We start from the raw sequence: 14062 nt of genomic DNA, 5'->3' as shown, positions 1-14062 counted from the left end.
TAACCGAGAACTTAAACGCCATATTTTACACACACACAAAAAAAAAAAAAAAAAGGAGATATGTCTGGATTTGTCATGTGTCGCTGTCTAGAGTAACCATCAGGGTTGGGGTCAATTATAATTGTGTAATTGATAATTACAATGATGATGTAATTGAAAAATATGTTGCTGTTGTAATCATAATTGAATTGTAATTGAGTTCAGATAATTGTAATTTGCATTGAAATTCTATTAAAAAAAAAAACTGTCATTCATAATGTCATTAAAAACAAAACCATGGAACCATGTTCTATGGCTTACACATAGGCATACGTAGTTAACAATTATTAAAATATGTTTTGTATCAAGTTTACCTTTCGGTTGTCTTGAGGATCATTTTATTTTATAAAATAAATGTAATCTGTGGGTATAGTGACAGGAAAAAAAAGCTCAGACGCCCACACCATAAATATTAATACCTATATATTCATTGATTAGGAATCCTAATAAGGTAATCAATAGATGCGAAACTAATTAGATGATAGATAATATTTATTAGTGTGTTTTACAGCTGATTTAAGACATTAGCATTAGAGATGCTAACGGAAAGCTAACACAAGAGGAAGACTACATTTAAAAAGGTTATATAATAAAGGTTCAGTAATTGTGATTAATTTTAATTGAACTTTAGACATTAAGAACATAATTTTATTTGACTTTATAATAATAATTGTTATTTTAATTGTAATTGGGGAAAATGCTGGTCACAGTAATCATAATGGAGTTGTAACTGAACATGGATAATTGAAGATGTAATTGTAATTAACCCCAAGCCTGGTAACCATATAAACAACACCTGGTAAACAGCCACAGTAATGGGGGGTAATTAGCTGCAAAAAACAAAATAACTATTATTATTAGTGGGGGGAGGGAATCCAGATCTCCAGTCATGGGGGGAGGATTAGAACCCATGGGTTTATTTACTGAGTCACCATGTAGAGTTAGAAGAGGATTCCAGGGTCAAAATGCCACTTGAATGCCGTAACTGCTCTAGATGATGATTTATTGTAATTATTTGATAAAAGCAGCGATTACAGCCCAGAGCAGCTCGTTGCTGTTGCTCTTCATGCTCTCACCCTCAGGCTCCAGCTCCAGCAGCTGTCTCACTCTCTTCATCGCTAGGTCGTACTGGTCATCAAGCAGTGGGGCGAAGGCATTTTCCAGGACGTCTGAGGAGTGGGCTAAGAAGATGAGCGCTAGCATGCGCTTGTCCATGCGGTGGGGGTCGTTGACCCACTTCTCCAACACGGCCTCCTGGACCTTTTTGATGAGTCGTTGTTTGATGTTGTTGTTGGTCAGAGGGTGCGTGGTCATGTCAAAGAGCAGGAAGTTCTGCTTCTCCGTGGTCAGGACGCCTTTCTCCACCAGGTTCTTAGCCAGACGTTCTCTGACGTTCCTCAGTTGGTAATAAAGCTTCATAGGGTTCCACGTCTCCCCTGGAGAGGAAAACAATCACAGCGTTGGTCGTAGGGATGCAACGGTACAGTTTTCCCACGGTTCAGTATGCATCACGGTTTTTGGGTAACGGTACGGTTACGGCAATCACAAAATAAATATATATACACACACACAATGCATAAATGTATACATGCATATACACAGATAAACATACATATATACATGCACACTAGTGATGTGCAGGTCAGCGGGCTACTCGCAGGGAGGTGCAAGTGAAGAAATGATCAATTAATCTTGGTTAGGGTAATTTTTTAAACTGAAAGTCTAGGTATCTGCTATTTTACAACGGTCCATGAATGCATCGCAGCTGTGAGCCAGTGCTGATTGGCTGTGCAGCGGGCGGTGCAGGCAACATTTTGCCGTACATGCGGGGCCCCGCGAGTTGGAAACATCCTGGCCCGTGCTCACAGCATCCACGCCCCAGCCTGTACATGCAGCTCTATAGACAGACAGCTCCAGTCTGACACACATGCAGCAGGATCCACGCCAGCACCCGGGATGGCTGCGGACTGTTGTCGGCACCTCTCCAGTCAAAAGGCGGAGGAATGACGGTGAAACGTGGACGGTTGGTGAGGAGTCGTACAAACAGCCAGCAGAATGTAGAGTAACAGGTTCTTCTGCGCCGCAAACACAGGCTCTGAAGGTGTCATGAGCAGCACATGGCACTGAGCCTGAACAATGTCTCTGCTCTGAAAGGATCACCCAGCATGCACGGCTGCACATAGTTTTGAGAAGAGGAACCGTACCGAACATACCGTTGTTTTCCGTCGTGCATTGAACCAAACAGGGCGTATTGAACGGTAAAATACCAAATATTGTTGCATCCCTAGTTGGTAGTAGGGCCCTATAAATTCCGTTTTATTTTTTCAAAATTCCGTTTTATTTTTTCACAAGTTCGGTTTCTTCCACTTTCATTTTTTAAATTCCATTTTTTAGAAATATTTAAAAAATTTTTAAAAGATCATTAGTTTTTAACTCCTGTGACTAAACAAAATAAATACTAATAAATAAAAAAATCAATTAAACAAAAATGTACGTCACAAATAAAGTAAGATACAATTAAAAGGTAAATATAAGTTGTAGTGACAGATTATTCTGCTCCTTATTAATGATTTTGTTTTAAACAGTGTTTGTGGTGATTTAAGATGAGTTTAATGCAGCTAGAGGAGGAGGAGGAGGGGGGGAGGGGGAGGAGCTAGGGCGGTGAACCTAAAAAGGAGTCCTCAGAAACATTACTCCATTACAAAAAACCTTCTTTGTCCCACGGTGACGGTCTTTCATGCTGATTTTATCCATTTACGTATTTAACTGTTTTCATTGGTCGATTCTAGGGATGTGACGATTAATCGTAAGGCAGTTAAAAATCGATTCATAGGTATCATGGTTGATATCGATTTCTGAAAATTGAATCGCAGTACTTTTTTTAACCAGCAGGGGGTGCTATCCACAAGTGTAGGCAGCGGGCGGAGTCTGCTAATACTTTCTTTCTGACCGCCTTCTACTCTTAAATATGTTAATAAATGATTCTTTACCCCTTTAGCACCGAAAGAATATCTGTAATATTACTTGAATATCTGTAAAAGTCACGTTTTTCTATTAGCTCTGTCTGCTAGCATAGCTTCTCTTCTTCACTGCAAGATATCTGCATGCCAACCGACCACTGTGTTACCAGCGCCCTCTGCTGGTCCAAACAAATATGACGTAAATCAGTGTAATCACGTTTTTTTTTTTTTTTAAAGTCCAATTGTTAAGGCACAAAATACATTTTCAGTTGCACTTTTAAAAGAAAAAGAACTATTATGCAGTTTTGCATTGTTTATTATAAAACCAGAATTTAAATTAATAGGCTTCATTTTCATTTGTATTATTCCTTTATTTATTTCATTCAAGATTTATTTTTAGTTAAATTGCATTGTTTTGAATAGTTTATCAAGGAATTCTTTTGACAATGAAAAATAAAAGGAAAATAGTACAGCATTTTCTAGTTTTTTCCCAAAAAAAAAAATTTGTCTACAGTCCCATTTTGTAAAATAAATCTTGAGAGAATCGTATCGGGAACCCAGTATCGTGAATCGAATCGTATCGGGAGTTGAGTGAATCGTTACATCCATAGTCAATTCTGTGATTCTGTTAAAGCAGATTTTATTGTAGTAGGGCTGGGCAATATGGCCTGAAAATCAAACCTTACATTTTAATCACAATTTTTTTTTTTGATTTTCACAATTTTTCTGCTTTTCTTTTTAAAGAAAACAAAAATTACAAATGATAGCCATGTCTCAAAACAAGTTTTGATTTTATCTTTTCAAACGTAACGAAATGTACCCCTATTTACCTCCTGGAATTAAAGGCTGATCTGTTCTTTTGTTACAAAATGAAATAATATTTTGTAGTTTGAATGGATACTAAATAATGAACGTTCCCATTAATAGCTGCACGCACAGCAACACACTATATTATATTATATTATATTGTTGTTCAACTTTTCCTGGTGATAAATGAAGAAATGTGCCGTTTATTTTGGTTTATGAGTTTAAACAGTTTGTAAGAAGCTTATAAGAAGAAAATAAAAAAATATATTAGTTAGAAAACTTCTTGACAATTTGAATAAAATAATAAGAATCTGTATTTTGACTAATGACTAGTGTTTTTTTCCCTACAAAATATGATTTCTATGTATTCAGGACTTAAGAGCATCATTAAATTGTTTGTTTTTCCTAATCCAATCGTGAACCCAGTATGGTTGAGTGTATCGTTACAGCCCTAGTGTGTACATGTAGCAGAATGAGGTCACGACTCACCACTGAGCAGTTCTATCCAGCTCTGAACGGTCTCAGGTGGTTGGGTGTCTTTGATGTGTTTTAAAGCTTCATCCAACAACACGTCTCCTGTAGGAGCATCCGACTTACAGATCACCTGCAGAGTTTACAAACATTAATTAATGCCATCAAACACGTGTGACCTGATGAACACGTTAGTCAGCATTATTTTAGTGTGACTCAGCAATGACTCCGACCACTTTATGGGTGGAGTGCAGGTGTGTCTGTAGTGTGCAGGGTTGGAGTCAATTATAATTGTAATCATGTAATTGATCATTAATTACACGTATGGCCTAATTATAATTGTAATTTTAAAAATCTGTAATTAAACTGTAATTGAGTTAAGATAATTGACTTTGTAATTGTCAAAAAAAAATTCTATACAAACTGTCAATTATAATTTAAAACTAAACTAGTGAACCATGTTACAGTTCTACACATTTGTACTTAATCATTAAAATATGTTTCACATCAAGTTTTCACACACTTTACCATTTAAAAAATGTTAATTTAGAGATATAGTGACGCCCACACCATACATATTAAAACCTATATTTTCATTGATTAGGAAGCGTAACAAGGTAATCAATAGATAGGAAATAAATCAGATGATAGATATTTGTTATTAGTGTATTTTACAGCTGATTTAGGACCTGTTAGCATTAGAGATGCTAACAGAAAGCTAACACAAGAGGAAGGTTCACCTTTATTAGGTTATTTATTTCAGGCTTAGTAATTGTGATTAATTATAATTGAACTTTAGTAATTGAGAAGGTGATTGTAATTAGGGATGGGGTCAATTATAATTGTAACATGTAATTGATAACTAATTACAATTAAGGTGTAAATATAATCGTAATTTTAAACATATGTTGCTGTTGTAATCATAATTGAATTGTAATTGAGTTCAGATAATTGACTTTGTGATTGGGATGGGAATTCTACTAAATCTGTCAATTACAATAAAAACTAATTAGAAAGATAATATTGTTTTGTTTAAGTATTTTTTTAATTGTAATTGACTTTAAGGGGATAAAAATAATCATAACTTAATAGTAATTGGGAAAAATGCTGGTGACTGTAATTGTAACTGAACTGTAATTGAACAGGTAATTGTAACGGACTCTAACCCTGTGTGTGGTACCTTTCTAGCCAGCAGTCCTTTCCTCCTCATGCCACAGGCCTCCAGCTGAAGGCGTCCCCTCAGGGCCAGCTCAATGAGCATACAGCCTCTCAAACCTGAGGAAATGCAGTCGTTCCAAAACGAGGTGTAGCCCTACATAATCACAGGAAATATTAAATAAAACCAACATCACATCATTTGATGATTAAAAACAACCTTTTAGGATGACAAAAAAGAAATGAAGCAACAAACGACATCTTTTTTTTTTAAAAAAGGAACAACTGCTCAAAAGTACATTTTCTGATATGTTTGATTATCTTTCCCTAATCACATGTCATTACTGGCTATCAAACTTCCTGAAATCTTGACAAAATAGTTTATCGGGTTAACTATTATTATTTTTTAAATATTTTACATGAAAATGTTTATTTTGTTTTTTAAAACCCAAAACATGTAGATGAGGCTGAAACGAGCTAAGGAGCTAACACCTTGGTCAGTGTGCGCTTATCTGGATATAATCCCTCATACATTCAGTGAAGACACTTTTAATGCCGTAATCTACATTGTTGGACTTTTAAATGCTTTTGTATCTTTTTTAGGGATGCACCGAAATGAAAATTCTCGGCCAAAAACCGAAACAAATTATTATGCAAATTAATAGTCCCATCACATTTATGACTCTGAATGTTTACCAACTTTACTCAAATTAAAACATTGCAATTGTATAAATTATTAGTCCTTCAAAGAATAAATACATTTAAAATAGGAAAGTATGTATTTAGCGCTGACATTCCAGCAATGCACAATATAAAATTTTAAAAGTAAAATGTTTCACTTATAAATAAGGTTAAATAATGTTCGACAGTCCTATATCTGACTGAGCTGCTGGAAGAGAATCACGTTCAATAGAAAGGTTAGGTTATAACCCTATATCGCAACAATTTTTAAGGTTAGGGTTAGTCTTAGTCACGTGACCTAAACTGGCCAATGAGGGGCGCTGCGTACAAACAGAATGTCAGTTTAATGATACAGGAATTGTACGTATAGCCACTGCCCATTAAATATGTTCTCATTAAAACACACTACACACACTACTTTAATTCCATCCAAGTAATGATTTTTATAACGCGGACCAAGTACCGTGGTGATGTAGATCAGAGGATCTCTGTGAAACGTGCGCTGACAGACTCTGAAATCAGATTCTTGGTAACGGAGGGCTACGAGTAACTACAGTGTCTCAGTGACAAACGTACTACTCCGTTAAATATGTTATGAAATCACTTTAGCGCTCAGATGTATTTAAAAACAAACGCTCTGTGGGTCTGTGGACAACTTGGTCCTTTTCCATCATCACAGCATCCTGTTTCAGTTTTGGCCAAAAACCGAAATTTAACTTTTGGGCCATTTTTGGTCACCGGAATTTCGGTGCATCACTAGTAACAACACTACTTTATTTGAGCAACTTTACTCTCTTACCGGAAGTGCGCAAACAATGCAGCTTTCACTACTTTCATGTTGCAAAATTAGGAAATAATATATATTTTTTAAAAGATCAGATTACTACATTTGTCTTCATTCTTTATTTGTGAAGCTAAACACTCCCACTGTCTCACTTTTACAGCCAAATTGTTTATATTGTCAATAAAGTTTTTTTATTCTTCATTGGGCATTTTTGTCATTTTTTTTTATCGTATCGTGACGCTATAATCAATTTTGTATCGCATCGTGAGTTAACTAATTTGTTACAGCCTAGACACTTAATACGAATAATAAGGTAGCATATTGTTGTTAGCCTCTGCTAGCACAATAAGAAGCTAACTTTCCTCAGCGGTTCACACAGGGACAGTTAGCCTCAGTTGAACACATTCAGCCCGGGTATTATCTACGGTACCTCTCGGTCCTTCAGTCCCAACAACAGCACTTCCTCCATGAGGGTAAGCCGTGTTTCTTTGGAGTCTCCAGACTGGTCGTCCTCCAGCTCGTCTCCCCGCCGGGGCTCGTCGTCCTCCAGGCCGTCCGGACGCTCCTTGTCAGCGGCGGAACGCGAGGCTTCGGTCCGCCGCTGCACCAGGCCCGAGCTCCTCTGGGTCAGGGACGTCATGTCGGTTCTGGTTGCGAAAAGCTCACCTTGGACCGTGCTGCCCTAGAGCTTCCACCGGGATACTGGTCACCATACAGCTGGGCCTGTGGTTCTCCTCCTCCGGCCTGGGGCAGTAGGCAGCCCGCTGCTCTGCTCCCTTTTCCTGACTCCGTCTGTTCCAATATGGCGTCGTGTCCCGGATATAGTACCAGATCTAACCAGCAGGGGGAGGCCGAGGCTATGTAAACAAAGAAAGCCACATCAGCACTGACTATGACTCCAGCAGGACTCTACGGACAAAGTAGTTAATTATCTGCTTTTTAACAGTAAAATAAGTTAAACTTACCAAAATCTAGACACACATAAAAAGAACAACAATAAATAAAAATATCTCCCGAATTTAACGCTAAAAGTGGCAACAGTGAAAGTGCCAGAAACTACGGAAGAGGATTAGGGCCAATCTTGATGAAGAAAATAATTTGGGGCAAATCATTTCAATTCAATTCAACTTTATTTGTATCGCGCAATTTACAACAAAGTCATCTCAGTGCGCTTATCAAAATATAAAATTCATAATAAGAAAGAAAAAACCCAACAAGATCCACATGAACAAGTTTTTAGCGACAGTGGGAAGAAACAACTCCCTTTTAACAGGAAGAAATCTCCATTAGAACCAGGTTCAGAGGTGGCAGCCATCTGCGTGGACTGGTTGTGGTTAGTGGACAGAAGGACCAACAGAACAGGATAGAGAGATAGAACATCAGAGTGTTCCAGACTAGTTGAGCCGTGAACCACAGATCAGGAAGTGACATCATCAGCTTCACAACACCTGAAACAGAGCAGAGAGAGAAGGACGAGGAGAAGACACTGACTGCAGAAAAACATGATACATTATTATCAAGTCATCATGTGTTGGCCTTGGGCCTCACTCCCAGTGGCCGAGTCAGCACTTATTATAAATGTATGTTATGTATGTATAGTATATATGTTTCTTACGCTTCCTTAGGGAGAGCTGGTGATGGTCACAATTATGCAACAAAATAAATTCATTTATTTAATTGCAATAACAAAACATGCATTGCTGTCTTAAAAAGATTGTACTTCTTGGAGTGTTGACCTTTGACAGCATGTGCAAAGTAAAAAAGGGAAAAAAAGAAAAAAAAAGTGTCTAATGTCCTAAAAACACCCCGTAAATATTGACCAGCAGGTGTCCTCAGTGTGTGTGTGTGTGTGTGTGTGTGTGTGTGTGTGTGTGTGTGTGTGTGTGTGTGTGTGTACGTACTTAGGCTCCGCCCCCTCCCTGCAGAGACAGAATAGGGCGGTCGTATGAAAGCTCATCAATATCCAAAGCTGTTCATTCACATTTATAACCTGACAACCAGATCCTCTCAGCGGGTCATCGCCGTGTTTTAACCCCAACCTGAGGTGACCTGGAGCCGGTAAACAGTGGAGGAGTCCGGGGACTATTTTCTGTTCTTCACCAGGAGGAGAACAACAGCCCAGCTCTGCTTTATTACTGCACGCGTTATTTTCCACCAAAAGAAGTGGAAAGAAGTTATTTAATCTCCTCGGAAGGATTCACTACAGTAACTTTTAGTCACGGCCACACACTGAGGAATGATCACTTCTCCAGGATTTGGGACGTGGACCAACCTTACGATGTAGCCTGAAGGTAAAGTATCTACTAAAGTATATACAACTGCTTCATCACACAATCACATCTAGAGCTGGGCGATGTGGACCAAAACTCATCTCGATACTTTGTTCTCAAATTGGCGATATACGATATTTTTAACTCAATTAAGTCTGACCAGAAAAATCATTCTGGGTTAAATTTGCTGATGCAAAATGCCACACATGCACATTTATTAACAAACAGCTGCACAACATGAGTCACTTTTGGCTTTTTCTCCTCTAATGGACAGCACGTGTGAGTGAGTTCTGTAGTGTGCAGTTGTTTAGATGTTGGTCTGGGTTAGAACGTACTCAGCTTTACATGTTCTGAGAAGTAGAGAGCAGCAACTCCTAAAACAAGTATTTTAAAATTTAAAAAAGCTGTAAAAATAAATATATATATGCAATATTGTAATTTTCTATATCACCAAAATAGAAAACTGGATATATTGCCCAGTCCTAATCACCCCTGTCAGAGATGATTATTAAACTAACAGAGCTTCTTTAATCACACATGTGTAATAATAATAATAATAATAATAATAATAATAATAATAATAATAATCTGATTCAGGTTTTCACATTGTTGTGTTTTAATGACTGAATGAAAAACATTAGGGAGGGAAAAAGTCAAGTTTTATTCTACAAGTAAAACAAATATGTATTTGGACTGAATAAAAAAACTAAAATTAAACAATGCACACTGGAAATTGTTAATCATATGTTTTTACTGCTGATTTTAATGTTTTTATTTTTTATTTTTAAACCGTTGAATGTTTTCTGTTGCACTTTTTAATCATGTAATTTAAAGCACATTAAATTGCCTTGTGTTTGAAATGTGCTATACAAATAAATTTGCCTTGCCTTACATATCAAGAATATATTTAAAAATAAAAATTGATATATGAAAATATGCTTCATAATATACAAATATTAATGATGCATCAAAATTTTGGCAAATGAAAATTGATGCCCGATAGGTCAAAATTACATTTTCGTTTTTTTTGTCAAAAGATTTGTATTGTTGAAACAGGATGTTATGATGACACAAGCAAAAACCGCGTCTAGTTACGGGCTAACGTGTCTGTGGTGTGGACGTATTTCAGTTTATCTGAGGACTATTTAAAGTGTCAGAGCACGGAGTGAAAACAATCAATGGAACATTCTGAAGTGCACTTCTTGTTTCTGTGTCACGTCAACGCCATAGCTACGCGTAGCCCTCTGTGTCCATGGAGAACCTGCTACGGCATAGCTACAAGTCAGAAGCATAAATTAGGATTTAGGGGTCATTTCGGTGCATCTCTAATATCTATATATATCTATATATATATATATATATCTATATATTTTTATATATAGATATATATACGTATACCTCAAGCTCCCAGGCCTCTGGTAGAGGACCCGAGCTTGAGGTTTTTTCGTCTTCTGTACCCATGTACCCCCTACTCCTGCCCACTTAATAAACATAATAATGTAATGTCATTTACAATATAGCCCTACAGTGAATTTAGTTCCTGAATTTTACCTATCCTGGCTCCTCCTGACTGCTGCTCTAATTATATTCTAGTTATGTATATTACATATATAGTGTATTCCAATGTTGCTGCGCTGTTTAGATAGTTTTTTCATGTACCTCCTATGACCCGTACCCCACTTTGGGAACCTAGGATCTAGAGTGTACCCTGCTCTTGTACCTAATGTGAGCAGACATGTGTTTCTTCTTAGTTTCATTTTATTTTTCCTGTTACACTGGTCATTACTACAGTAGTAGTTGCCCTTATACAATTTTATTGGACAATGTTTGATAAAATGTGGTTGAACTTATTATTTGTACAGTATGATGCCTGTGATATTCCAAAACCTTTCAAAAATGAGAAGTGCATTGATGTTGGATTATAATATAAAATAATAATTACATGCTTTATGAAGGTTTCAACTATTCTTTTTGGAATGTGATCAATCACTGCACCAGATTATAAATCAAACGTCATATTCTGTTCCTTCCTCTGCAGGGCCTGAACCATTTTCAGTAAAGTTTCTCGCTGCATATTTCTAGAGATGAACACATCTGTCTTTATAGACAGGAAAATCCTCAGACTGCCGTCTTCCACCATATTTATACAGACTAAAAACAAACTCCCGTCACACACTGGCTGTGGAATATTAATGCTGCAGGTTGTGGTGATGGTATCTGGTTTAAAATGTTGCTTTTTATGTGTATTGTGAACACTTTAGAAGAAGTAACATCTAAATATATGGTTTAGTAGTGAACTGCAGAGATTCCATCTGAGGTTTAAAACAGAAGTGAATCCATAATAATCCAGCCATTCAACATGAATCTTATTGTATTCTAGTGCAGTGTTTCTCAAATGGAGGTACGTGCACCCTTAGGGGTACGTGATGGCACTACAGGGAGTACCAGAGAGAGAGAGAGAGAAATTAACAACTGAAAGCATAAAAAATATGAGGTTTTATAACGTTTGCTAAATATTACCGGCAATAATAAAAAGAACAAACAACAACAAAACACACAAAATGACACCAAAAACACACACACTGAGAGAGAAAAATACTACTTATTACCATCAACGCACAAAACTACAACAAAGACACACTAAATGACAGAAAAATACACAAGATCACTACAAAATACACAATAATAACAGAGAAACAACCAAACGACATAAAAAAAAATCACACAGATAGAGAATAATTTAAATAATACCAACAACAACACACATAAACAACATCAAAAAGACACAAAATAAGAGAAAAATATACTGAATAATAAAAAAAACAGACAAATAACAAGAAAATACACAAAATGACACCAAACACACACACACACTAAGAGAGAAAAATACACAAGATCACTACACAAAAATAACATACAAAATCCCATTAAAAAAAAACCAAACTACACCAAAAACACACATATTGAGATACAAAAATGTAATTAATACCAACAACACAAAAAACACAGAAAAATAAGAGAAAAATATACTGAATAATAAAAGAACAGACAACAACAAAATGACACCAAACACACATAAAAAACACATAATGATGATAAAAATGATCTTTATTAAAACATGAAGTGAAAATACAAAGGGTTCCACATTAAGAGGGAGTGACAGGAAATAATAATTAAAAAAAACTATAGAAATAAATCTATTCAGAGGCAATAATTACTGTTTCATTTACTTATTGACAAAATGAGATTCTTTTAAAATGTGTTATCACTAGACAGACATAAGGGGGCTTTGATTCAGGAATAATAGAACGGGTCACATGGTACAGAGCTAGAACGCTGCATGGTCCAGTATATACTCCTTTCTATTTGGATTCGACTCAAATCCAACAAAGAGGATCCATTCAAACACATGTTTTGAAGTCAAAAGCACAACTCGTAAATCCCGACCCACCCCCCCATCTGGAGCCCACAATTGTTGAGCACATCTGTCGGTCAGACACATCTGTTTGACTCTCTCTGTCTGTCAGGATTACTCTGCTTTCAGATGCGTATACCTCGTGCATTCCTGCAGAGGAAATCTCTGCTTCTTCATTCACTGCTTCTGGCTCCAGCTTCTACATGACCTCACTATGAAATAATGTGATTACTTTTACATGGAGAGGCTGAGGCTGCCATCCAGCCTGTGCTGATCATTTCCAGTCCTATATAGTTCAACTACATTTTAGGTTTTATTGAAAAAAATGTGTATAAATTCAGTGAAACAGGAAAACCATAAATTAGTGGTTTTGGTTGTATTTGACCAAATGTAGCTTTCCCCCATTCCTCTGAGCTTCAGATGGAAGAGGAGACGAGATGAAACCAAAAGGAAATACTTTTATCTAATCTGATTTGTGATGCAGAGATTTTAGACATTTGTCAGGATTGCAGGCGGACACGTTTAGAATGCGTAGAATAAATTTAATATTTTGAATGTGTTGATGAGTGGCAAATGGAAATGAAAGTATCATCATCATTTAATGTTGGGTCCTGCAGTAGATACATCTGTCCATCCATAAGTATCTACTTATTCTGTTTAGTGTAGGGTTCAACATTTTATCAAAGAAATGATGATTTTTCAAAGATTAGTATTTTGTGTCAATATATTTGTAATTTTAGTTGTTGGAAATCTGCAGTTTAGATTTATTTCGAATCCACAAAGGCACTTGTTCCAAGTTAGATTTAGCTGTTGGTAGGAATGTGCGATGTTATCGTTTATGATGTATCATCAAAAACATTCTCACCAGTAAGAATATGTAATCCTTGGATATGAACAATAAATTCCCATGTCGGAAATTAGCAAAAGCCACGAGTCATTTGTCCCACAGTTTAGCCAAGAATGCTCCTAAAAACCTGAGTTTTTTGTCAACAACGTATTATTCTCTGCAGCGCTGTTCATGGAGCTCCTTTGCAGAGCCTCCACAGTGTGCGCCGCCGTTCCTCACACACACACACACACACACACAGACGGTGGTGCTCGTCACGGCTACCAGAAGCTGCCATATGGCGGTACATTGTGGACCGCTACTTGGTTCAGACCAGATAACCATCCAACAACGTGGACCAGTCCAAGTTCCTCCATCAGATCCACCCAAAGTTCCACAAAGATGAACCTGTAGCAATAATTATGAACTGGAAACTCAACTAAAGCTAACTAAGCTAAGCTAACATAATGACACGCAGACTGGGCTAAGCGCTAACGCTAACCACTCCATTTAAGGAATAGACCAAGTAAAAAGATTAAAAGAACACGTCTTACTGTCATAAAACCACAGATTTGTTTATGGTTAGATTTAATACTTGTATGAAAGGATAAAAGATAAACATGTCACACATTGTATGAAATTTTATTTATTAAA

The 14062-nt window shown here is 36.8% G+C and overlaps 2 protein-coding genes across 2 annotated transcripts in view; one reads left to right on the top strand and one right to left on the bottom strand.

Moving 5' to 3' along the window:
- Positions 1–485: 485 nt before the first annotated feature.
- Positions 486–7732, bottom strand: golph3a (golgi phosphoprotein 3a). Its single transcript, XM_028456382.1, has 4 exons — positions 7328–7732; positions 5458–5589; positions 4296–4410; positions 486–1475 (listed from the first exon to the last, which is right to left on the bottom strand). The coding sequence occupies exons 1-4, from the start codon at positions 7535–7537 to the stop codon at positions 1051–1053; spliced, it is 882 nt and encodes a 293-aa protein (XP_028312183.1). The 5' UTR covers positions 7538–7732; the 3' UTR covers positions 486–1050.
- Positions 7733–8823: 1091 nt separating this feature from the next.
- Positions 8824–14062, top strand: part of pdzd2 (PDZ domain containing 2) — a 68651-nt gene continuing 63412 nt past the window's right edge. The window contains exon 1 of the mRNA XM_028456353.1: positions 8824–9188. The gene's annotated coding sequence lies outside the window, so the exon portion shown is untranslated. The remainder of the gene's footprint in view (positions 9189–14062) is intronic.

This window comes from Gouania willdenowi, chromosome 9, assembly GCF_900634775.1.
Source record: "Gouania willdenowi chromosome 9, fGouWil2.1, whole genome shotgun sequence".
NCBI classification, from domain to species: Eukaryota; Metazoa; Chordata; class Actinopteri; order Blenniiformes; family Gobiesocidae; genus Gouania; species Gouania willdenowi.
Note: the sequence above shows the minus strand (reverse complement) of the source record. Positions and strands in the feature narration are given on the sequence as shown.

Coding starts and splice junctions, on each gene's coding strand:
- golph3a (XM_028456382.1), bottom strand. CDS start 7,537: ATGACGTCCCTGACCCAGAGGAGCTCGGGCCTGGTGCAGCGGCGGACC. Junction 5,590..7,327: donor TGGGACTGAAGGACCGAGAG/GTACCGTAGATA, acceptor GTGATTATGTAG/GGCTACACCTCGTTTTGGAA. Junction 1,476..4,295: donor CTGGATAGAACTGCTCAGTG/GTGAGTCGTGAC, acceptor TTTCCTCTCCAG/GGGAGACGTGGAACCCTATG.